Genomic DNA, 27,297 nt, shown 5'->3' on the forward strand with positions numbered 1-27,297 from the left:
TCATAATACTATGTTGTTATTTACCATTTTCACTATTATTTGCTCAAGAGTGTAAAGTGGAATTTCTAGAAGCTACATGACATAGAATGATAAAATAGCTCTGATAGCTAATGGAATATTTGTCTGTATGTTCTTATACATAAATATTTTTCAGTTTTAATTTTTAGTCTGATAAATATCAGTAAAGATAGCCCACATAAACTAATGCTCTGGCATCCTCAATAATTTTTAGGAGAGTAAGGGGTACTGAAACCAAAAAGTTTTAAAACCACTATTATAAGGCATTGAGGCTAAAGAAATACTCATTCTTTGCTACTTTGAAACTAAACAAAATAGCTTCCACACAATGCAGCTAAATTAGACCAGTGGCTGCCAATAATCAAAGATATCTCTTTAGCTTATCAACAATACTCAGTGATAAGCCAGGAAAGTGAAATGTGTTTGACTCACCTGTATGTATTTTCTAGAAGGTGCTTTGGTAGTTTAACATTTGCCATGTCAGTAGTAGAAACAGAATCAATAACTAGTTTGGAGCTTTTTGTACCAAACAGGACCAGATAAAGTTGGAAGAATTAAGAACTGAGTTTCATGAAAATGAACACAATAGAAATGAATAGGAATTCTCTGAACAAAAAAGTGGAGTTAGAAAACATTTCTGATTAGAATTTTTTTCAAGTGTTTCAGAAAACATATAAATATAGCAGCATTTAGTTAGCCTCAAATTGGCATATTTGCTGTTTTGAGATAGCAATCTATTTTCTGAGGATTTATGTATTCTTATGTTATTTTCCATTATCTCTTTTTGTTTGTAGGCTACAATGATTATGGAACACACACGCTTTCAACTGCATAAATAAATGAAACCAATTCTGCAGGAAATTATGCAACATAGAGAATTCCAAAAAATTATCCACATGTGGATTTTTATTGGCCCTGATAATGTATTAGGATGAAATGATTGTAACTTTGCCAAACTGCTTAGCACAATTATAAGGGCTTGGCATGCTGTTGGAATGGTTTGCAGAGAGACTGAACTGATTACATGGTGTTTTATTTGCATTACATTAAATCCAGAGCACTTCCTAGAGCACGTTGAAATCCAAATGTAGAAGCCAAAATACAATGAATGACATTAGTTGGATGTGGTCACCTTCTAAGAGCTAAAACAGGACACTGGAAATCCTCTGGTTCTTTATTTTATAGCAAAGGAAATTCAGTTCCAGAGAGGTTAAGTGACTTGTCTAAAGTCACCAGTGCCAGAACTATGTGAAGAACCTGCCTTTTCTGATACCCAGGCCAGTGCGCCTTTAGCCATATGTTGCTGCTGCAGTGTGTCACCAAGACTTAGAATTTACTTTTTTCCCCATTATCTTTTTGCAGGGTTTCTTCCGGAGAACAATCAGATTGAAGCTTATTTATGATAGGTGTGATCTTAACTGTCGGATCCACAAAAAAAGTAGAAATAAATGTCAGTACTGTCGGTTTCAGAAATGCCTTGCTGTTGGGATGTCTCATAATGGTAAGTGAACACTTAGCACCACATACTTTATTATTCTCATTATGGCTGCCAGATCAGTAGACATGAAGGCCATTGATGAAAATGTGCACAGTTTTTCCACAGAATGCCAGATTTCAGAATATTTCATACTGACAAAGCATTTCTCATTTAGGCCAGAGTTTTTAAGCTGTTATTGCGGACTCCTCTTTGTGGTTGGGCATCTGCCATGATGGGAGAAAAGACCTGAAAATCTGGGGAAGTGATGGAAGTAACTATAGTATTTTAAAACAAATGTAATAATATTTGTGATTTTTTAAATGTTGCCTTAATAGTATTAAAAACAATACTACTGTGTATCAATAGTTTCTTTCTAATTTAAATGTAAGACAATTCTGCAGATTTTTTGATATGGAACTTTAGGTGACTTACTGGAATTTAGCTTTATACATATTTTTTCTCTTCACTATGCAAAGATGAGTATAGGTATAGCAGTAGCCTTGACTTTGAGCAGCATACAAACTTGTGGATAAAGAAATATTTTAAAGTTCCATAAAACTTCAGTGTCTGTAGGAACTAAGAGAATAAAACTTTCTAGTTTTTAAACCTTTATCAAAAACCACTCTTACAGTTTGGAGTGTCGACCTAAGGGGAATAATGTAGAAGACCTGAGAAGACCCATGTTTTCATGAACTGTAGAACTAACTCAGTAAAATCATGGAAGATAGGCCTGTTTGAAGAGATAGTTCTTTTTTTTTTTTTTTTAATTTTTTAAAATATATATATTTTTTATTGATTTCAGAGAGAGGAAAGGAGAGGGGGAGAGAGAGAAACATCAGTGATGAGAGAGTCACTGATCGGCTGCCTAGCCCACAACCCGGGCATGTGCCCTGACTGGGAATCGAACCCCGATCGCCTGGATCCTAGGTCGACACTCAACTGCTGAGCCACGCCCAGCCGGGCAAGAGATAGTTCTTGATTTCTGTTTAGCTCTGACTGGTTAACTAGCTCACAAAACAAATTTTGATGTAATGATGTTATATTTTTCAAGTATTAGTTCTTTAAATACTCATTATGAGCTCAAGAAATTTTAAATGCCAAAGTCATCAAATTAAATCCAAAGTCTCATTTCATTGGATATCCTGTTTTTTTTCTTTTGCCTTCATCTTTCTCAAAACTGATCTGGTAAGAGGATAACCTTTAAGTCAGTCTTCATTTGTAAGGACTCCAAAGCATCTGTGAAAATTAAATTTTTGCTCCATCATGCTGATGTTTGGTTTTCACAGTGGAAATCATCAAGATATTTGTGAATCACTAATTGGTTGATAACTTACCCTTTAAAAATAGTTTACAAAATTATGTTTTTATCATTAATATGGGTTATTTCATTTAAAGGCAAGAATGTATTATGAATAGATCTATAGTAGACAGGAAGGAAATTTGGTCTAACTTTTCTCAACAGTTAGTTACATCTGCCGTGTAGCAGTATACAACTGCAGTCATTGATTGCCAAATAATTTGCTGTTTTAATTCCATCTATTTCCTTTTTATTTCATACCTCATAAAATATAAGGGCATGTTTTTAAGTCAAGGGTTAGATTTTAGGTGATGCAATCAAGTTGCAGTAAACTTAATTTATCTTTATGAAGAAATCTTTGATTTGAGGTCATTATCTATAAGACTGCCTAGGAAAGCATGCCAGCTCTGCTTTTAATGCTATTTCTTTTTTGTCCTTTAAAAAATTGTCACTTCACACATTGATGTAAAACATATTTCCTGTGGCTTGTACATATTCATGTAAAATATATCTCCAATTTCTTATTGTTTATAGGCAAATAATATTTAAAGCCCAACCTATCTATGTGTTATTGAGGGTATAATTTTCTCTTCCCAGAAAAGTTAAAGAAAGCTATCATGGACTGAATAAGGTCATCTTTGGACATCATGTGACTATTAAAACAAAAAGGAATTAACTATCATGGCACCAAAGGCTTATGCAGTTCAACACTTACAAGATTGCAAACATGACTAAGAAAATCCCTTCCCAGAGGTTTTATCATAATGTATTTGCTTCACAGAGAAGAAAACATTCATTTGATCTACACATAAGAATGGAAACTCAACAACTAGATTTTGATTAGTTTTGTCTGTTTTCCTGATGAAGGAAACATTTTCAAATACAAAGTTTTATAGATCTTAGTAACTATTTAAAATTCATCGCTTTGGCCAATGTGAGGCCAACAGTAATGAGGTTTCCATTCATATAAAATGCGTTTTTATTATTGTTTTATGTGAATGGACCTCAACATAATAACCCACCAACTTATCAAAAGAGGTTCCTAGTGTTATACAAAAATCAGCACCTCACTGTTTTCAGAATGCACAAGAAGAGATGAACATCCCCCAAAGTAAAGTTGCTCCAGTCTGTGTTACTTTTATTTTTGCTCTTTGGTCTCTGTTTGGTCAGTCCACATTAGCTACCCACCCCCAGCTTCGAAGGAGGCTTCTGAAGTAACCTTCAAGGAACCGTAAGGGTCCTGGGGAGTATTGCTGGAAAATCACTGGAGTCGGCAATTGCTAAGTTTCTTCAACTTTGAAAATTCTATGATACTACATGAGTCAAGCAACCTACCTCACTGAATTTTTCACTTTTCAACCAGCTGTTCTGTACTTTACAGACCGTGTTACAGTCTTCCCAAATATTTAGGTAACTGGTACCTGTCAGTTGCCTGAATTTAAAAGTTTCCACCTATATGCTTTGGTACCATAACAATATAATTTGTATGCCTGAATCAGGTCTTCTGTATGTTCTGATCAATTGCTCAGTAACTTAGGGCAGTACGTTTGATGATCGCGTAATGATGTAGCCACAGAGTACGCATCCAAAGCAGTCCGGGCTAAGGAACATATAAATGGTATTGTTGGGTAATGGTATCTGATTTCATCTGAAAATAGCACTTGTATTTTGATCAAAGAAGGACGTGATTTCAGCATTTTTCCAATTGGAAACTTAGTTTTTTCTCAAGTATCTATTTTCAGCATTGGATAGAAAAAGCACCCAGTTGTTAAGCTGATGTGCTTTGGGAACAAATTTTTTGGATAAATCCATATTGCTATGATTTTGGTCATTTAATAATCCATCATTTGTAGACCAATCCTGCTGATTGATCCAGAGTCCTCATGAGTCAGTTCCTCAAAGTCCTCAAGCATAGTCAGTTCAATTCCCTGTCCAGACACCTTTAGAGGAAGGCTCCAAATGCAAGTAAAGCAGAAATAAAGAGCCAACTTCCTGGGCTACCCAGAATTAACTTACTAAGGGATTATTGATCAACTACTATTTGTTTTACACTTTGAATTAGTGAAACTGGTATCTACAGAATCGTGATAAAAATACTCTCCTAAATTAATGTTCCTTCTTCAGTCAAATGGGCACTCACATTTTTATAGATTTTCAAAGTATAATTTTTGTTTTCAAGTCCTGCTGTCAAAATCTCTGACAATCTTATTTTTAAATGTGCTCTTTATTTTTAATGAGATAATTTCATCATTAAGAATTTTAACTAGTCAATATTTCATATTCAGAGCTGCTTTTTATGTATGAAGTAAATAATAAAATACATACTAAGTGTTGGCTCTGCATTTAAAAAATAATCTGCTATAAAAAAGAATTGTCTTATGTTACATATGAGTCATTCAACTAGGTTTTTCACTATACCATTGAGATTTGAATAAAAATTATGCTTTGCATAAATATAAAAATTAGTGAAACCTTATCTTTGCTGATTAGGAAGTCCTATTATATAAATGATGGGTTTTTCTTTTTTTTAAAAAAAAAGCTGACAACTTAAAAATAATTTCTCGGTGGCTTCATAAAAATTTAGAAAAGTGGTTTCACAAATTTTTGTGGCACTCAGCATTTTTAAGGTAGTTCCCTCCTTCCTTGTAAATAGAAGCTGTAGTGTATATTGCAAAAAAGAAAAGCCTCAATGGCAAATAAATTTAAATTTCAGCATGTTACCCTTTTTTTCTTTAGTCGTCTTTGTGGTATAAAGGAAAATTACCCAAATGTTAACTTTTAGGAAAATATAACAGTAAAATGTCCTAATGCACATGGCAGCTACATTACCCAAACCTGCATGGTCTTCGTGATTGCCAAATCTGGCCTCCACCACCTTATCCCACTGCTCCTCTTTTCCACTTATATTTCAGGCAAACTGTGTTCTTTACTGTTCCTGGAAAGTGCTTGTGGCCCTCTGTGTGTTATGTCTTTCAATTCCCTGTCAAAATTCTACCTGGCATTCAAGGCCCAGTTCAAATGGCTTCTCTTCCATAAGACTTTTAATTCCCCATTCTTCCTCTTTTGTTTTATACCTTTCCCTGACACCACTTTGTGTCTTATAAAGCAAGGGAATAGTCATATCTATATTACCAAAAACCAAACTCCTATAGAGAGCAGTGAAAGGGATAAATGGACGGGGTGCGAATCAGGGAAGTTGGTCAGAACACCAATGCAGTATTATGAACTTGGACATTTAGGATGGGTGAGAAGAAATGGAATTCAGAGAAACATCAGAGCAATGACCAATGAATACAAGTGTATGCAGGGAGAGAGGTTGTCAAGATTATTCGCGGTATCTACTTTGGGGGATAGAATGAATTAACCAAGAAAGGAAAACAGGAAGATGAGACAGGAGGGAGAAAATGAAAAGTCTGTTTTATGTTGTAGTTGAAGCGCTTATACAATGTCCAGCATTCATGTATCTGGGAAGAAGTGAAAAATAAGGATCCAAATCTCAGGGAAGAGAAGGAAGGAGTCATTGGCACATTTTGTGAGTTAGAGAGAAGATCAGACTAGGAAGAACAGATTATAAGTGAAGGAAAGAGATCTGGGAAATAGCAAGCAGAAAGAGGAGAACCAGAAAAGCAGAAATCAGTGTGAGAAATTTTTAAAATAAGAGGGTGGAGAATATCTTCACTATTAAAGGCTGGGAATCAGATTGTTGGAGAGCACAGATAGAAGGAGAACTTAGAAGAGGCCCCTAGATCTGTGAAAAAAGAATTAGGGACTTTTAAGAGCAAAGTTTTGGTAAATTTAAATAAGGCGAAAGTTCAATTGCAGTGGGTTGGGAAGTAAATAAATAGCAAGTTACAAATGCAGATGGGGAAGGAAGACTACTCTTTCAATAACTTCAGTGGTGGAGGAATAATAGCATAAAAGGGGTACTCTAGGGTCAGAACCTTAAACATCTGCTTACGTGGAAAGGAAGGAGCTAGTAAAGAGGGGTACATGAGAGAAAGAATAATCTGTGTATATTTAGGATCTCCTCTACTAGACATGTCCTTTTCATTCTTGGGCCTCCCCGCTTCCAGTCTGTCCAGCACAGTGTCTTGCATCAAACAGGTATTCAGTGAATGAATTAAATGATGTCAAGTAAGACAAGGGAATCAGAGATTAAATCAGAAGGTAAAACAGTAGTATTTTGTTCAGCTCTACTTTGGAAAGAAACCTAGGCAAATGTTAAATGTTCTCTACAAATAGTTTGAAAAATGTTCCCCCCACATAAAAATAACTTAATACTGGTGTTCAAGCTGCTCCTTGTTTTACTTTAGAAGAGCTAGAAAATTATAGTTATTAGATTGCCAAACTCTGCAAAACCTCAAAAGGCACAAGGTGTGTGTTTTTGCCCCCCTCAAGAAAAAGAGGTGGAAAAACATAACTTACCTGGCAATAGCTATAAGAAAAGCAATAATGTTGTGTAAGTCTTATTTACATGATAAGGCTTTTGCAAAATAAACATGTTAAAAGTGGGGAGCCCTAGCCGGTTTTGCTCAGTGGTTAGAGCATCAGCCCTGGGACTGAAGGGCCTTGGGTTCCATTCCAGTCAAGAGCACGTACCTCAGCTGCAGGCTCGGTCCCCAGCCCTGGTTGAGAGGCAACCAACCAATGTGTCTCTCTCACATCAGTGTCTCTCTCTCTCTCTCCCTTCCATTCTCTCTGAAAAGCAATGGAAAAAATACCTTTGGGTGAGGATTGAAAAAAAAAAAAAAGTGGGGAAACTGACCATGAGACATAACCTTACTAATAATCCTCAAAGCCTGGTATCATTGCAAATTCACCCTAGATGTGGAAAGACAAAAATATTTTTAATGAAACTTAGTTCATTCTTTTATCTTTTTTTTATTTAAAAATCTGCTTTAATTTATCTTTGTAATTAAGTAGCATTTGTCATTGATGCTCCTACAATTAGGTAGGTGTTTTTAGAATGTCATTAATTGTCATTAGGAAACATTAATTGTTTCAAAGATTCAAAAAGCAGGATATCTAAATATCTCATGTGCTTGGAGTTTGTGTGTTCAGTTAATCACTACTAAATTCACAATGATGAATCTGTCATATGCTAGTAGTGAGCTCCATTCAGTTCAGTAAAATTTATTTATTACATAAAGGTATGCTAATATACTTTCACCAGAAATTAATGAGTCTCTACCATACCTGTTCTTCCTGAAGGGTGTGTAGTGATTCTGATATTGACAATTTTTTTTAAAAAGTAAGATACATGAATTCTCTGTAAATGATTAATTATCCCAGAAATGACACTGAATGTAGTATCCTGGATGTTGCTTTATATGATATATGCTAGATCTGTAGAACAGACAGGATGTATCTTTTTTTTTTTAGGGCCTCAAAGACTAGACAAATACTGCTTTAAAAAAGAGAAAGTATAGCATGTTCCCCAGTTCTGTGTCATCAAGGATTACAGAATTTTATAGCTAAATTTAGAGCTAAAGGAAGGGGTTTTTAGAGATCTTTTTGGTTCCTCATTCTATAGCTAAAGCAATTGAAGACCAGAGGAGTTAAGCCACGCAGATAGGTCTTCACTACCTGAAACTAGAAAGTAGATGTCCTGAGTACCTCATGTCCCCTGTTAACTCCATTGCCTTCCAGAGAGGCCAAAAGTTCTTGCTCAGTAACTTATGGAGCATTTTCGTTCTCTCTCCTTTTTTTTTTAAATGTTTTTATTGGTTTTTAGAGAGAGAAAACATAGTTGTGAGAGAGAAATATCGATCAGCTGCCTCCTGCACATCCCCTACTGGGATTGAGCCCGCAACCTGAACACATGCCCTGACCCGAAATGGAAACCAGCAACCCTTCGGTGCACAAGTTGTTGCCCAACTCACTGAGCCACACCAGCCAGGACTCCTTCTCTTTTAAGATTAATCAGCATTGGTAGAAGATTTGGAAAAATGGTTGTATATGGACACATCAGCCTTTATATTTCTGGTCCCCAGTCTAGAACTTTCATCTTCTATTTCTAAACTTTAACTTTAGTCTTATGGAAAACAGCAGTCCAAAGAGATAATTCCTTCCTCATCTTGGTTCTCAGATTCTCCACCCAATGGACAAATGTTCGAGAATTACTTCACTAAAAAAAATCATTCCCTAAACAATTTAAAAAAAGAGAGCTAGAGATGGATAGATAGATGGATGGATGGATAGACAGAGGGATTAGATTTTCAAGGTTTGTTCTTTACCTGTGTGAAAGGATCTGGGTTAGTGTGCCATGGCTATCATTCTGCTCTATAGCCCACAGCAACCACAGTTGCCCTAGACCATTTTATCCACAAATAATAAAAGCTGCATTTATTAAGCATTACTAAGTGCCAGGCACTGTGCTAAAAACACTTTCTGTGCCTTATATCATCACGTCACATGAGGTAGGTAGGTATTATTAATAGGACTCAAAAGCAACAAAATAGCCCTGGCCGGTGTGGCTCAGGTGGTTGGGTGTCATCCCCTGCAACCAAAGGTCACAGATTTGATCTTGTCAGAGGTGTGTACAGGAAGCAATGGATCAATGTTTCTCTAGCACATAGGTGTTTCTCTTTCTTTTCTTCTCCCTTCCTCTCTCTCTAAAAAAATCAATAAAAACATATATATATTTTTAAAAAGCAACACAGTAAGATCAGCTTTTTCTCCCTTAAAAATACATACAAATAAAAATTTGTACTTACCACTTCAGATTTCCATGTTTTGTACAAATTTAGTCCCACCCAATGAAATATAATTTTTGTCTCTTTTGTTGAACCTGTAGTATGTAAAAATGGTAAAATCACCTATATAGTTAGTCACACTGATAGTTCATTGAACTTAATTTGCAGCATGAGGATTTAATGATACAGAAAATTTGTTTATAAGATTCAGCCTTTGGGGGGAACTTCAACTTATAAAAATTCACATTTTATTTATTTTTAAAATTTTATTTTTATTGAATTTATTGGGGTGACATTGGTTAATAAAATTATATAGGTTTCAGGTATACAATTCTATAATACATCATATGTATATTGTATTGTGTGTTCACTACCCAAAGTCAAGTCTCCTTTCATCACCATTTATCCTGTTTACCCTCTTTTACCTCTCCCACCCCCCTTTTCCTCTGGTAATTACCGTACTGTTATCAGTGTCTAGGAGTTTTTGTTTTGTTTCGTTTCATTTTGTTTTGTTCTTGCTTAATCTCTTTACCTTTTTCACCCAGCCCCCCAACCCTCCTTCCCTCTGACAGCTGTCAGTCTGTTCTCTCTGTCTATGAGTCTGTTTCTATTTTGTTTGTTAGTTCATTTTATTCATTAGATTCCACATATAAGTGAAATCATATGGTACTTGTCTTTGACAGGCTTATTTCACTTAGCATAATACTCTCCAGGTCCTCCACGCTGTTGCAAAAAGGTAAAATTTCCTTCTTTTTTACAGCTGAGTAGTATTCTATTGTGTAAATGTACCCCAGCTTTTTAATCTACTCATCTACTGATAGGCACTTGGGCTGCTTCCAGATCTTGGCTTTTGTAAATAATGCAGTGAGCATAAGGATGGAAAAATTCACAGTTTCTTCAGATTGTAGCAAAAGCTTTCACTTTAATATCTCCTAATTCTAAAATGATTTTTTAAGTTATTTTTGGCTGTTTTGTTAGGTTATGGAAAAGCAGGACTAGCAAATGTAATAAGTGACTGTCTGGCTGTTTATTTTAAATTAACTTTTTGGATTACCTATTAGGAAAGAAGTGCTTTCCTAGACATGTAAAGTTTTGTGTATATACATATATAGTTTATTGCCTATGAAAATGTAACCAAAGCCTAGAACAATGTCTGGCACACAATAGACATTCAATACTTATTCATTGAGTGAAGAGACAGTATTGTGTGCTCTGTTAAATAACTAAAGTTAAAGAGCAAAAGATTGTTGGTGATTCTGGCCTCCTCTATTTCATTATGTAACTGATTTTTCTCCAAGTTTTACACCAAAATTTCTTCTTCTTTTAATATGCCATAATTCTTACTGGGTGCTTTCGTTCATGATCACTTTTCCAAACTTCCCAATGTAATACTGCCTCATTTTATCTTTCCATACCTGATCTTTTGGAGTTTAATTCATACCTACTATGTGTATTTTGTTGCACCCAGAAGCAAAGATAAGAAAACCTAGTGCTGCCCGGCCGGGCGTGGCTCAGAGGTTGAGCATCGGCCTAGGATCCAGGCGGTCGGGGTTCGATTCCCGGTCAGGGCACATGCCAGGGTTGCGGGCTCGATCCCCAATCGGGGGCGTGCTAGAGGCAGCTGATCAGTGACTCTCTCATCATTGACGTTTCTATCTCTCTCTCTCCCTCTCCTTTCCTCTCTCTGAAATCAATAAAGATATATTTAAAAAAAGAAAACCTAGTGCTGCCCAGCCGGGCGTGGCTCAGCAGTTGAGCATCGACCTGGGATCCAGGAGACGGGGGTTCGATTCCCGATCAGGGCACATGCCTGGGTTGCAGGCTGCAGCCGATCAATGACTCTTTCGTCATTGATGTTTGTATCTCTCTCTCTCCCTCTCCCTTCTTCTCTCTGAAATCAATAAAGATATATTTTTAAAAAAAACAAACAAAAACCTAGTGCTTATATAGTTTGTGTTCTAGTAGAATAACCAACATAAACCAAAACAGTAGTATAGTACTAGTTTGACACGTGAGCTAATATATGCACTCAACAGGAGCCCATTATTTAGGAAGCTTTTTCTAAACTGTTTGAAACCCCAAGTTTTTGATACACTTCTCATTGAGTTTAAGGATGGCATATTAAAATCTCCTATGGAAGATACATAATTTTAGAAGTTAACAAGTGATTATAATGTGCTCTGCCTCCCCTCTACTACCCACTGTTAACTGAGAGCTACTGATGACCAAGGAATAAACAGTACGAGGAAGCAAATGATTGAACTGGCTTCACAGAGAAGGATTTTAAAGGAATCTGCTATCTCATTTTTGTGTGTGGAGGGAGTCCACCTTATTTCAAAATACGTTATGCAAGGACTTAACAAGTGCCAGACATTATATTAAATGCTGAGGATAAAATAATGAGCAAGATTCCTGTCTTTGTGGAGATTATATAGCAAGAGAGAAAAGAAATCATTATAGATAAGATCAGGCCAGAGGGTTGGGGAGACTGAGATAAGAATGTGAGCACCGTTCGTTGCCCATCCCTGTGGAACTGAAAAGGAAGAGAATGGGGAAGAGGGAGTAGAGAGGGACCAGAAAATATGGCAGTTTGAAGGGGTCATGTGCAGAGAGTATATTTACCAAATGGATACAGGCTAATTTAATTTAAAGGACTCTCAACTGAGAGGTAAGATTCTCTTCTAACTTAGAGGTCCCTAAGGAGGCCCCCTACAACACAATAGTTGTATTAGTTGGTTATAAAACTTAGTTAGGGTCAACTGAAATGAACTTATGAATTTGAGGCTAAAGGGTGCAAAGCAATCTCCTCTCTAGCAAATCCAAATAAAAGTCACTAAGTACTCAAATGGAAATGTGCTCATGTGCTTTTATGTCTGTGGTAGAAATGCTACCTTTAGCATAATAACATATAGCAAGGCACCATCCATTTATGCATTCCTTTATTCAACAACCATTGACTGAGCACCAATAAGTGCTAGAGATATAAATTAACATGACAGTCTCTGCCCTCAAGGAGCTGATAGTCTAGGGAAGGAGACTGCCATGAAAACACATCTCTATGATACCATATGATAAGTGTTACAGTAGAGCTATGCACAGAGTAATATTGGATATGATATCCAAATGTCCATATTATGGGAAAATGCGGAGTCCAAAGTATGGCCCCAAAGTAGCATTAGTCAAAATAGTATTTTGCATATGATCCAGCTATTCCACCTCTAGGTATTTATCTAAAGGAAACAAAAACAGGAATTCAAAAAGGTATCTGCACCCCCATGTTCATTGCAGCATTACTTATAGTAGCCAAGACATGGAAACAACCTAAGTGTCCATGTATGGATGAAAGGAAATGTGGTATATACACAAAATGGATCATTATTCAGCCATATAAGAAGGAAATCTTGCTATTTGTGACAATATGGATGGACCTTGAAGGCATTATGCTAAGTGAAATAAGCCAGACAGAGGAAGACAAATACCATATCATCGTACTTATATGTGAAACATAGACAGCAGCAAAACCTAACTTATAGCTACAAAGAACAGACTGGTGGTTACCAGAAGCAGGGGACAAGGCGGCAAAATGGGTGAAGGGGGTCAAAAGGTACAAACTCCAAGTTGTAAGATAAATAAGATCTGGAGATGTAATGTACAGCATGGTGACTATAGTTAATAATACTGTATTGCATATTTGAAAGTTGCTAAGAGACTAGATTTTAAAGGTTTCTGTCACAAGAAAAAATATGTGTAACTATGCCTTGTGATGGATATTATTGTGGTGATCATTTCACAATACATACAAACACTGAATCATTATCTTATACACCTGAAACTAATATATTGTTATATGTCAATTATAATCTCAATTTTTTTAAAAATTTAAAGCCTTAAAGAAAACAGCACCTGGAATGAGGTGTGATAACTAGCTTAAAAAATTAAGTAGTTAATAATAATATTTTTCAGATAGTATTGGTAGGGAGGAAGAAAAACATATTTGAGTTGAAAGAATTTCAAACAGATACTATCCCCCAAGCTAGGACTTACAAACCTCTCTTAACTGTTCCTTTTTGCCTTTCTTTAGTTTTCTTTTTTTCACTCTTCTAACCCCACAGGAAGCCAAATGTTAAGGAAATTGTCTTTTTGACAAACGTCATTAAGTGGTAATTTTGAACAGTCAAGGAGATAATTATGGCTTCTCTCCACTAAATATAAAAGTACTCTCTGGCCTAATAACATGAAAGAAAGCACCATCCATATTTCTTTATAACAGGGACAAAACAGATAATACAGACTCCCTGTGAACAAAACCTATGTCTGTACAACTTTGAATTCTGCACAGTTCCTTCCTTTCATTTGGAAAACACGTTGATCCTTTTAGCACCTGACTTTATGTCAAGTGCTGGAGATACAAAGATGAAAAAGACATTGCCCTTGGCCTTCAGGATATTGTTCTAGAGTGGGACAAATAGACATGTAAAATAAATAATGAAAGTACAGTGTGAAATTGCTATCATTGAAGTATGCACGAAGGGCTGTTGGAGTACAGGGAAAGGAATAATGAACTCTGCTTGAAGAAATCAGAGAAAGCCTCACAAAGAAAGTGACATTTGAATTGGGTCTTGAGGGATGAGTAGGAGCTCGCTGTCAATTATTTTTCAGTAAATATACTTTTCTTTCTTTGCCAAACCCTTAGATTCTTTCACCTTCCCGGCAAGATTGTGCATTACTTTTTCAAATTAAAGTTAACAGTTTAATTTTTCCTGGTAGCCTGTGCTATTGCTGTGAAATAAAAACATGAGCAAAGTTGTTGATAGAAACCAAGACTTGAGATTGATGGAGGGGAGAAGGGGCTTTTACCCTGTGGCCACTAGGGCTGTGGGAAAACAGTGTGCATTAGGAGCAGCAGTATTTCAATGATTCATTCTGTTGTTTCTCTTCCCCTATAGCCATCAGGTTTGGGCGGATGCCACAGGCAGAGAAGGAGAAGCTGTTGGCGGAGATCTCCAGTGATATCGACCAGCTGAACCCAGAGTCTGCTGATCTCCGGGCCCTGGCAAAACATTTGTATGACTCATACATAAAGTCCTTCCCGCTGACCAAAGCAAAGGCGAGGGCCATCTTAACAGGAAAGACAACAGATAAATCAGTTAGTCTTCTTCTACCGTCTTCATTCGGGGTGGCTGGGTGGTTGTTGTTGTTGTTGTTGTTTCCTTGGAGGAAATGATTAACCATGTTACACACACACATGCAGAGTACTGTTCAGCTGTTGGCTCTTACATGTTGCAGGATGAACCTGAAGCACAGGAAAGGAAATGTGTTCAGATAGGATAAGTAAACATTATTTTGAAAAGAGAAAAAGTCCTTCAAGTTGTACTAAATTCTTTGAGAACAGTTTAAAAATATGTGAGTCAGCTTAACTTCAGTGAACGAACTCAAGCCCCATTCATTCCACCACCTTCTTTCAGGATTCAGCTACATTCATTCACACAGCTCTGCTTTCCTGACCTAGATTTTGAAAAGGTATTCAGTCTCATTTTACCTTTTAGGAAAACCATTAGTTACTTCTTATGAAGTTCCACATTGGGCAGAAAAATACATTCCAGATAGTATATTACCTTTCTTTCCTTGTAGCACTCTATTAATAATTCCAGGATAGCTGAAAGCTTTTTCCTTTAATTACGTGTATGAATTTTATCTTCTGTGAGGCTCTGAGCTGCCTGGGCTACGCTAGTGGGAGAATCTAGTGGATTCTGAAACATCTGCAAGCTCATTGATTACCACTGTTTAGAAAAACCAGAATGGATTATAATTGTTATTGAGTCAAATTTTCCAAAAAGCAGAACTCTTCCCTGATAAGCTGAGAAAGCAACATGGAATCACATTAAAACAAAATATAACTATGCCTGAGTTCTACTCCCAACTCTGCCATCAGCTTGCAGATGGATCTTATCTGTGTACCTCGGTTTACACAGGCAGAGTCTAACTTTGATTATAATGTCTGCAGCATATTCTTGAGGTAGTAAGCCACAGAGTGCACCATCCCAGCTCCTGACAGCCCTTTTATGCTATTATTTTCAAATGAACACCTCCGAGAGAGGTATGCAATTACTCGGCATATATGGGTAACTTTTTCCCCACTCGATTATATTTTGGGTGAAATTTGATTACCTTTTAATATATTTTTTATGAATAAAATGATCTCAAGGTGTTTTTCCCCCCTTTTAGCTAAACCATAAAAGTAGAATTAGCTCACAGAAAAAGAAAAACTCATAGATATTGCTGTAAAAAGAGCCAAAATGCTGAGGACAATGAGTTTTCTGACTGCAAGACAGGTCATTGATACTTTAGCAGTATTATACCTGTTTCTAGTTCTTCACAATTTTAAAAAATATTTTTTAAAAAATTTTAAATATTTTTTATTGATTTTTAGAGAGAGGGAGAGAGAATCGTCTGCCTCCTGCATGCCCCTACCAGGGTTCGAGCCCACAACCCGGTTATGTGCCCCAACCAGGAATTGGATGGCAGCCTTCCCATGCATGGGACAACGCCCAACCAACTTATTCACACCGTCCAGGGCTCAAAAAATCTTACACATTCATATGTTCAAGACTCATAACCATCTTATGGCTCCTGTTAGTACCCCCTTTTAAAGATGGGAAAATTGGTGGTTAAACATTTTGCCCGGAGATCACACAGTATGTGGAAAAACCAAGATTATAACACAGGCCTTCTGACTACTACTTCAGTGCATTCTGAGCATGACATTCCCTCATGGAATCTAGTCTTTCCCATTGGCTAGCAGTGAGCCAGGTTGACCTATACACTAGGAAAGTTTTACCTTGGGAAAACATTCTGAGTTATGATTTATTTTTATCAATTTTTAGAACAGCAGGAATTTTCCACCCTGTTCTGCTATCCCAGTATATTCATAGTCAGGAAATTTTCCTTGTGCTGTATTGTTCTCCAGAATTGTAGTGATTAGGACTGTCTTCTGCAGACTTTTATAGACTGTAAGTCATAGTAAAGCTAAGTCTGTGTATTCATTAAATGAGAAATTTGGGTCATAACAAATCAAAAGCAAATGAAGACCTCTACATAGCTGATTTGACTATGGAAAATAAACTGTTCATTGAGAGAGAGAAATAAAAGGAAAGCTAGATTGATGTGGCTAAAGAGGGTTAGCAATTTAAGGCAGATTACAACAGTTTGATGAGAGCTAGTATGGGATAGGGAAGGGGAGGCTGGAAACCCCAGAACTGGGAAAGGAGTGACAGCAGGGAAAGAGCCCTAAAACAAACTGTTTACTCCACAGTTTTGCCTCAAGCCATTTAGTTTCTAGGAACTGCTTTCTCACCTTTTCTTTATCTCTCAGTCCAGACCTGCAATCCATGCTGGAAAGCCTATCAATTTAATAGTACCTGGAAGACAGGAGGAAGGCAGGGTTTTTTTAGTGTGTTTTTTTTTTCAATCCTCACCTGAGGATATTTTTTTCAATCCTCACCCTAGGATATTTTTTCCATTGCTTTTCAGAGAGTGGAAGTTTGGGGGCAGGGCAGAGAGAAGCACGGATGTGAGAGAGACGCATCAATTGGTTGCCTTCCACACATGCCCCGACCAGCACTGGGGATTGAGCCTGCAACTGAGGCACGTGCCCGTGGCCGGGATTGAACCTGGGACACTTCAGTCCGCAGGCCGACACTCTGACCACTGAGCCAAACCAGCTAGGGCAAGGAAGGCAGTTTTTAAAAAATTTCCCCAGTAGTCAGGAATTTAAATTTACCAGTGGCAAACATACTCTTCTTTGTGTCACTGAGGGGCACAGAGCCCAATCTACCATAAATCACTTTAAAACCTCATACCAGTTGACTCTTTGGCTCTAAATCTCTGAGTTAAAAATAAGATAATTGCAGGCTCTTTATGAGATAAATAGGTATTAAGCTATTTTAAGGGAAAGGGCTGCAAAATGCTTGATTATAGGCTTTTCAAGTTCAGAGGCCAAATGTTAGTCATTTTTTCCCCCTGTAGTAACTGTGACTGTGCTTTACCCGTAGTAGTTACTCAGGATGTATTTGCTTAATTGAATTAAAAACTGTTGCCTATGCCCTTTGAAATTCTGGACTTTCAACAGAGGGCCTCTAACTAGCGTAATATTTGTTCACCAAACTGGACATCATTAATGATTTGGATAGAGGCAGAATTACCTCTTGTTAGAGTCTGGAGAGAGAGACTGGGCCAAATTAAAATAATCCATTCCCTGATTACACAAAACTGAAATAGAATTGTTTGGCTCTCTCTTTTCTCCTTATCTTACAAAATCAAATTAAGCACTGGTGGAAAGAAATAGTTCAGAGAGGAATATGGGAGAGGGAAAAAAATCTAAAATGTGATTTCCAATGAGACTAGAGATTTGTTTTTATCTTACATGGTCATGTTATTCATTTGATAGCATCTTTCTCAGGGGTGTTATGTTATCTCTTGGCCAAGACTTATGAAAGTTAAGATTTGAATTGATTGGAAACGTTTTGCAGAAGTATGGACTCTTGAGGGGGTGGGGGATGTGAAAAAGTGGCTGTGGCTGGAGCAATAGAGCAGTTTGGGCCTCATTATACACCCTGCTTGAACTGATGTCGTTAGTGTTGGTTAGGCCAAGTCTGGGATAGGCTGCTCAGTATAGCAGATGACTAGTTACCAAGAACCTTTGGAAAAGGAAATGGCTTTATTGAAGAGGTCATTCTTTAAATTTATCTTACTGCTCTATTTAACCATTGCTTATTCTGTTGTCTCAGTTATAGAATGCCTGCTAATCTTTTCTCTCAGGCCCAGCACCAGCATTTGCCTGCAGGCCAGCCAGGGCTTCTCCCTTGCCAGCTTAACTTCCTTCTCCAGTATCTTGTTCCCTGGTGCTATTTGCACCTTCCAGAACAGATAAGTGGACAGATAACTTAAGTGTTCCTGCTCCCCTCTTATCTTTTTAACTTTAACACCATATCTTTGGGACATTATGTACCTTTCATTTCATGCCTAAAAATATAATGCTTGGGAATTTTAGGCTCAGGACTGGGGAAAGATGGGATATGGAATCACCAAACATGGATCAGAGGAGAAGAATTTTAGGAGCAGTGGCCTTTTAGCCACCCTCAAATAGGAATGGGACTGACTCTCCTACAGTCTCTTTTCCCTCTAATGGCTTGTTCCAGCCCAGGACCCCTGTTTAAGAGATCCTACTGAACTTTGAAACCATGAATATGCTAGAACTAACTAGGGTGCTTTGTTTCTTGAAGGCAATTTGAGAACTGAATGGACTTTGGAAGTTCCCAGTGTTTGACCATTACCCTGATGTGATGATCACACTAGGTCCATCATTGTCACATGATCCTGTGTTTGTTGGTGAAAATAAACAGACAGTGGTTTTCAAAAACCATTTTCAATGCCATGGTTTGTCATAAAATAATAAATAGAAAAACCCTTGGTGTGCCTGCCAACTTTTCACTCCATATCTGAGAGATGGTGAGGCCCTGGCTGCACTCTTTCTGCAAGTAAGGATAAAACTTGTTATTGTACTGTATTGGACTTTGCATCCCAAAGCATCACGTTGCTTATGATAGGTACACGTGGAGTCACTGTTTTTATAATTACAAGAGCAAAACAGTACCATTGTAGAAAGGGTTTTTTTTCTAAATAGTGTATGTAATATGAAACTACTGATTAATAAAACCAGTATAGAAATGTAAACTTTTGTGAAAATAGTCTTTACCCTTTAAATTTTTCATTCTAAAATTTACAGTATCCATCAAATCTAATAATTCAAACTATTGGAAAGATATTCGTGCTTTTAAATCCTATACTTACAGCCGAACAAAGTGTGGTCTCTTTCCCCTTCATCTGTGGAAAAGCCTGAGTGAGCCAGAATTTGTTCTCCTGAGGAGGAAGATAAGAGACAAATCCTCAGAGAAAAGAGACCGCAAAGCCCCAGTATAAATAAAGAACAGGATAGTAGGCTGTTTTGTTTCAATGACTACTAAAGAACTTGTGCTCCTGGGATCATTAATTCATATAGTAATATGAATAAAATAAATTCCTTTATTGCTAAGACTGTCAGAAATAGCTAAAAATATAATACATGTGAACCAATAGTGTTCTTTCAGACAATAAATAAAAAAGATAATATTCTATATAGTTAAGAAGAAAAGTACTTGGGTTTTTTTCTTTCTGCATGATTAGACTCAGTTGGCCAATGCCTTATTTGCCAGCTGAGTAACATTTTATCTGGCAATCGATGGTTTTTAAAGATAAGTGATTATCTGCTAGTTCTTTAGAGTTGAATAATTCTTCCTATTAAGTTTTTATTTGTCTTAAATCTCTAAATCATGCAGGAAAATGGAATTACATTTAAAAGCTTTCAAACTTAACTTCAGTCACATACAGCACTTAACTAGCACCCCTAGGACATAACTGTTCAAAAGGCACTGTCTCCAAGATCCCAGCATATTAGAGCTTCAGTTTAAAAGTCACAGTTTCTCTCAGAATAGTCATTTCATTTCAAAAAGAAAAAGTGGGGAAGTCATGTAGAGAGCTGTAGAAAGAGAAAAGAGCTAAACATGCGTCAGGAGATCTAGCTCTTATTGACTTTGGAACATGTCTTGGCTTCAGTTTATTCATACCTAATCAGAGAATGATGGTGTAGGTTATTTCTGAAGACCCCTTTACTTCTATAAATCCCACGGTTCTCAACAAGAGGAAAATAGGAACAACAGGAGTAGAAACTAGAAACCCAACCAATGCATTTTGGATTAGCATTCACCCATTACAGCTAATCGAGGAGAACTGTGTGTGTCTAAAAGAATGAAAGTCAGGAGTGTAAAGAGAAAGGAAACAAGATGAAGAAGATGGGCCCTAACAATTCAATTTTCTTTCTTGAGCCTTTGCTCTAATTAGTCAAGAACACCAAGAATATCAGGAGAGCCCCACCAGATGAGGCACACATTTTTCCAGGCCATTTTTAACTCTTACGTGGTTACCAAGTGACCATTTGTGAGAGGGTGGAGTTTCCTACTACTCTAATTTTAATCTCCCAAATAGGAGAAATCACTGGAATACTCTATGCTTTTTTTACTTGACTTTCTTCTTTATCTCCTTTAGCTTGCTATTTTATTTTTCAAGGAGCTGTAAACTTAGAGCATTCATGTATAATCCCTTTCATAATTCATATATTGAAGTGCAAATGTTATTGGACTACTAAGGAACACTATAGTTCTATTTCTCCAGGACCTTTTGTTTTACATAGGAGGCATGCAATAGATTTATAACTAAATTTAATTATAGATAATTAATACAGATATAAAACAGTACCCTTAATTTCATCCTGGCTTTGATATGTCGAGCCATTTTTGAAAATCAGAATCTATAAAAATAAAGTACATTTGATGAATCACTTCAGAGAAAACTTTTCTGTAATTTCTCCTTACAGAAACTGTTTTTCTCTGGAAAAACATTGTGTTCAAGTACAATTTTCTTCATTTCACTCTCACCTTTTTCTGATCTGTCCAGTATAGGAGTACAGAATCATAAATGGCCAGAGGCAGATTCACCAGGAAGCTAATGAAGCTTACGCTTCAGGGCCCTGCCCTTGCACAGTTCCCCTTCGAATGCACTGGGAAGAACCTGAGCAATTTTGTTCTTATAATTTGTATTATTGAACCCAAGAATGTAAATGTACCCAACAACTGTGTACATTTTAGGCTTCACAGAACCTGGATCTATCCCTGATAATGTCCTAGATGTAATTAAGTGTTCTTTCCAGTTAAGGAGAGATGCTTATCTAGCCATCTGAAAGAGTGTCTGAAGATATGTACATTGTTAGCCCTAAACGAGAAGTGTAAAATCATTAAGACCAAATTTGAAGATGTTATGGTTCCTCTCATAATGGCAGATCATCAGATGACGCTGTACAAGCTAATAGAACATATAAGGCTTCTTTGGCTTTGTAGAAAATATAGAAATGTAATATTTTACCAGAGGTGTAATGTTAAATTAATATTTCAAGAGAAATTCCACAAACCTAATTCCACCTGTAGTTTTAAGAGGTGAGCTTTTAGGATAAAGGAGGTCCCATTGCGAAATGTGCAAGTTAACTGTTTGCGATCTAAGAATTGGTGGCAAAGAAAGGCAGATCATGTCTAGTGATCACTCTTACGGTTTGACAGATCCACATAGAGGTTGAAAGAATTTATGCAGACTTCAAAAATGCAATGAAAACAGCATAATCAGATATGATGGGGGGGAAACAAAAAAAATCCACCTGGTGTTCATTTGCATGTCAATACGTAGAATTTTCTGCCAGTTCATCATTTTTTCAAAATGCTGAAGGGATTAAAATAAAAAAACCGGAATGGTTTGGCATAATGGTGGGAGCTGCTGATTCCTTTCTCTGTCCTTGAGTGTTTACTGCCAGGAAATCCTGACCAACATCGATTGCCAAGGGGTTAAAGTCACATTGTTGTTAAATTGGGAGAGAAAATTAGCAGGATTTTGTGCCCTATGCTCAACTACCACAGAGTTTCAAAAACAGGAACCTGGGGCTTTATATGAGGGGACAGGGGAAGTGAAGGGGAAGAGTCACAGGGTGATTTATCAGGGCATAGTTCCAGATAAATTGCTTACATGGAGGTAGAAGAATTTTATACATATATTCTGTGCCAAGAAACCAAATTGTTGAGCAGAAGTTCATCCAAAAATTGAAGTGGGTAGTTCTGGGTACAGTCTTCCTGTATGTGAAGAGGTGATGATTTTATATTCATGTAATTTGTACTCATGCATGTGTGGGTAGACTTTTCAGGTATCCATACCATGAGATTCTCATGGCAAAAGAAAGCTAGTATTTCATTAGCATGAACTATAATAAGCTGCAAAACTCCTGGAGGACAGAAACCACATTTCCTCTAGGTTCTATAAAAGCAAGTTTTTCTCATGATTAGAATCTGACATTCTGGGGAAACTCAGCACATTTTAAATGATGTGACTTACTATTGACTCTGCCTTTTTTTTCTCTCCTTTTAATAATATCAGTCCTGAAGTGGGGGTCAGGGGGAGCAAAATGCCCCAAAACATAGTAAGCACTATTTGCTTCTGATTTACTTGAAGAATTAGAGCCACCAGGCAAACTTACTCTTAGTTCCTCACATCCGTCTTCCTTTTCAGTTTGCTAAACAGTATAAGTGAAGTGCATTTTTTGGTTAAAAAAAATTTCTGGAATAACTCCAGTGAAAGGTGTTGAAAAAATATGCAAGTTTGGAAATTCACTCAGCATCTAAGAATCCTTAGTGTTATTTTCTTCAGTGTAGAACAGACGTAATAGTTTGGTGAGTAATCATAGACTCGTAGAGATTAATAGTTAGAATCTCCAAACCAGTGGGTCTTGAAGCTGGCTACAGCTGCCACTCATTGCACCCACTTCCTCTTGCCAATCAGGAGAGAATTCTCAGCATCTCTACTGAAAAGAAACTATTTTTAGCACATCAGAGACTTCATGTTCAGTTCGGTGTATATGGATATGTGCATGCACGTTCACGCATATCCACTCACATGCCACATGCACACACACACTGCTTCTGAGAAATGCATTTGGAATATCCTCAAGAGAAGAGATGGTAACCTCCAATTTAATGCACTCCCCTCAACTGAGAAATTTGAGGCCTAAGAAAGATAAATGACTTTACTAAAGTCGTAGAGCTAACCACAGAACAAAAGTTAGAATCCAAGTACCCTCAACTCTTACTCCTGTGCTTCCATGTACACACTCATTTGAATAGTATTGGGGGTTTCATTCCTTATATAGTTCAGTATATCCAAAGTATATAAAGTGCTGCCCTTTCTCAACCAGAGTTGCCCTGAGAGTTTTCACCATGACCACAAAGCTTTGGTTAGTTCTATACAAGGAAATGAAAAAGAGAGATCACTTCATGACTAACACAACTTGCTTTTTAAAACAGCCTGTTGCAAACCTGAGTAACTGATGCACATGTTTTATTGATTATTTGACCCTTAAATACAGATATTTTGAAAAATAAGTTCAAAACTCTTTATTTTGCCACTTTTTGCAACACTTACCCACAGCCCTTATACATCTGCTCTTACTGAAACAGATTGCTTCCAGAGCTTTAAAAAAAGAAATTGATATTTTGTTGGCTCAATATTCCTAATCTGCTTTCAGATGGATTTTTTTTTTTTAATAAAGTGTATTTCACATGCACACTGTGTTTCACTTGAGATCTTCATAGATTTAATCTAAAACTGCAAGATTACTTTATGTTCAAGTGGGTCTGTTCAATCCTGGTTTGCTGAAATGATTTTTTATTAAAAGAAGGTTAAAAACATATTCCATTGAAGGCCAAGATAAGTAATTGATTTCATATCCTTTTTAAATCAACAACAAACACTCCTCAAACAACAAAAATTGGAACTGTTATCCAGTCCCAGGTAAAGTGTTGTAGGATAACTTGAAGGAACAGAAGAACAAAATTGATAAAATATCTTTGGTCCAGAGATAATTAGGAGGAATAATTAGGAGATAACAGTATTTTGTCATTATTAAGTGTTGTTGACTTTAAAGATTTCAGTTACTAGGGCAAATGTGTATAAAGAAACTGGGATGCTGTTCACTGTGAATTAGAAATCACTAACTCAGCCATGTTTTCTCTTTTTTATTTGCAGCCATTTGTTATCTATGACATGAATTCCTTAATGATGGGAGAAGATAAAATTAAGTTCAAACACATCACCCCCTTGCAAGAGCAGAGCAAAGAGGTGGCCATACGCATATTTCAGGGGTGTCAATTCCGCTCAGTGGAAGCTGTGCAAGAGATCACAGAGTATGCCAAAAGTATTCCTGGTTTTGTAAACCTTGACTTGAATGACCAAGTAACTCTCCTAAAATATGGCGTCCATGAGATCATTTACACAATGCTGGCTTCCCTGATGAATAAGGATGGGGTTCTCATATCGGAGGGCCAAGGATTCATGACAAGGGAGTTTCTAAAGAGCTTGAGAAAGCCCTTTGGTGACTTTATGGAGCCCAAGTTCGAGTTTGCTGTGAAGTTCAATGCACTGGAATTAGATGACAGCGACTTGGCAATATTTATAGCCGTCATTATTCTCAGTGGAGGTAAGATTCATCTTTGGTCTTCCATAAAAGAGGGTGGGATGGTGGTGGAATGGCTGAAACATTTTTTTCCCCCTTTCCTAGTGTTAGTGAATGTTCCTTTTCTCTCCGTACTCACTGCACTTTTCATACAGAAAATGTCAATGGCATAATGCCATGAAAGTGTCACCACGCATGTAAAATACCAAGAAAGAATATCATAGACTTGCTGTTTGAAGGCTGTGGCTAACCCAGGCTCTTTTCTTTTAATCCTCATAATATTTCTTCCAATTAAATTCAAACGTGGAGGACAAATGCCCTCTTCTCCTTTTCCTTTCTCCTCATTTTCTTTTTCCTTGTCGTCTCCCTCGCCTTTTTAGAAGGCCAGTTTAATATTCATTTCATTTAAGTAATGACATCATAACTTTGCCTAAGATGATGCTCACTTGGCATATAGAAAGCATCACTAAGTGTTTTTGGTCAAATTATGCTTCTGCCCCACCATCAGTAAGATATTTCTTTGAATTGCTTTTCCAATATCAGAAATCACGGCATATATACTATCTACTGACCTCTACCTACTCTGTCATGGAGATGTGTCTTATTGCTTCCCTTAAAGTACCTTTGTGAGGTGGTTGGCTGTGGTTAAGAATGCAGCCTGAACCAAAGAACACAGACCAGAGAAATGAATTGAGTTATTTAGCAATTCATTGTATTTTTGGCCTTGCAAGTACATGATCTAACTAACCAACTCCAAAAGCCAAGTTTTATACTAAATGCTACTTTCTTTGGCCTCTCACATGTATCCAACTTGAATAGAAGAAAGTTTTACTATCATCTCACTCTATAAAAATTGTTTTTAATGACAAATTTTCATTACTAAAATGGAGTTCAGGTGAGCTTTTAATGTGTACTTACAGAATATCCTCTGTGAAAACTGACATGGTGTGGGGGGTGGTTCTGTAGATACAGATATAAGCTATATGTAACTGTACAAGATATTATAATATAATAGAGCACGATCCACTCTATTGTCCTTTGTAGTCCAATTACTTGAGAGCAGAATGCTTCTGAAATGAGGTGAATAGTGTATTAGTAATAATAATAATAATAGCAAACACTTATTAAGTACTTACTGTGTTCTTAGTACTTCATACACATTCATTTAATTCTCACAACCCAATGAAGTAAGTACCATTTTGCACACAAGAAAACCAAAACACTGAAAGGTTCAATCTTTTGCCCAGAGTTACCCAGCTAGCAAAACATGGAGCCAGGATTATAAACACAGGCAGTGTGGCTCCAGAGTCTATACTGATACTGCCCCTTACATGACTAGGGTGCAAATAGATAACAACATGGCATAGGTTAACTCTGGAGGCTGAAGCCCAATGTCAAGTTGTAGCTCATTTGAAAATGACTTTTTTGGTGTTATGTGTAATGTACCAAAAATATACTATCAACGTGTTTTAATATCTTGACTGGCCCTGGCTGGTGTGGCTCAATTAGTTGGAGCATCGTCCCATACACCAAAAGGTGGCAGATTCGATTCCCAGTCAGGGCGCATCACCAGGTTGCAGTTTGCATCACTGGTTGGTGCACGTACAGGTTAACCAATCGATGCTTCTCTCATATTGATGTTTCTCTCTCCCTCCCTTCCTCTCTAAAATCAATAAAATAAAATAAAAATTTGAAAAAGAAAGAAAAGAGTATTAGAAAAATATCTTGACTGACTCTACTTCTTAAACAAATTAACCCTTGTTCCTCCTGGAGCTGTGATTAATTCAGCAAACAAAAATGAGATTCCAGGTTATTTGAGGTTCACAAAGAGAAGATTAAATTTTGAAAAAACAGATGAGAAAACAAGTTAATATTGTTTAACTAGCTACTACTTAAAGGCACATTTTATTTTTAATGAAAAATAGAAATAAAATTATTAACATCTGATATATTTCTAAGATTTTTCCTAAGCAAACTATATAAACCATGTTTGTATTCCTTTCTTTGTTTAATCATTTTCCCATGTCATTACATATTCTTTGTTAATATTTTTTATTAATTTTTTAAAAATAAAAGTAATACTTGGTCATTATAATTTAAAGAGTACAGAAAGGTGGAAGTGAAAAGTAAAGGTCTTTTTCCTCAGAATAAAGCTGGATTAACAAAGTCCGATTTCTCCTATCGAAAAGTGTTTAAGCATGTGCTAGCACATATAAAAATATATAAATATATATATGCACTACCAACCGGGGCTGGGGATCAAACGTGCAACCCAGGTACAGGCCCTTGACCCTTCAGTGCGTGAGCCGGTGCTCTAACCACTGAGCAACACCAGCCAGGGCTATGCTACCATTTTAATGGCTATAAAATACTCCATTTTATAAAGGACCATTACATATTTAATTATCTCTCTATATATGTTTAGGTTGCTTATAATTTATTATAAAAACCTATAGAAAAGAATATAGGAAATTATTGAAAATGTGTTCCAAACTTTGCTATAGTGAACATTCTTATGTGTAAATTTCTGTTCAAATTTCAGATTATTTTCTGATTCCAAATGACCAGAAATGGAATTGCTGGGTAGATGGCTATGAACATTTTTAAGTCTTTTGTTACATCATTGCCAGATTGTTTGGTACCAGTTTATATTTCCACCACAGATGCTAAGAGA

At 36.8% G+C, this 27,297-nt stretch overlaps 1 protein-coding gene across 5 annotated transcripts in view; it reads left to right on the forward strand.

Annotated features, from left to right (window-relative positions):
- PPARG (peroxisome proliferator activated receptor gamma) overlaps nucleotides 1-27,297 on the forward strand; it is a 125,090-nt gene that overhangs the window by 82,052 nt on the left and 15,741 nt on the right. For all 5 annotated transcript variants that reach the window (XM_081159064.1, XM_081159066.1, XM_081159065.1 and 2 more), the window contains 3 exons: nucleotides 1,381-1,519; nucleotides 14,434-14,633; nucleotides 24,197-24,647. In XM_081159064.1, the coding sequence (XP_081015190.1) occupies nucleotides 1,381-1,519; nucleotides 14,434-14,633; nucleotides 24,197-24,647 (790 nt within the window). The remainder of the gene's footprint in view (nucleotides 1-1,380; nucleotides 1,520-14,433; nucleotides 14,634-24,196; nucleotides 24,648-27,297) is intronic.

This window comes from Miniopterus schreibersii, assembly GCF_964146895.1.
Source record: "Miniopterus schreibersii genome assembly, chromosome: 15".
NCBI lineage: Eukaryota > Metazoa > Chordata > Mammalia > Chiroptera > Miniopteridae > Miniopterus > Miniopterus schreibersii.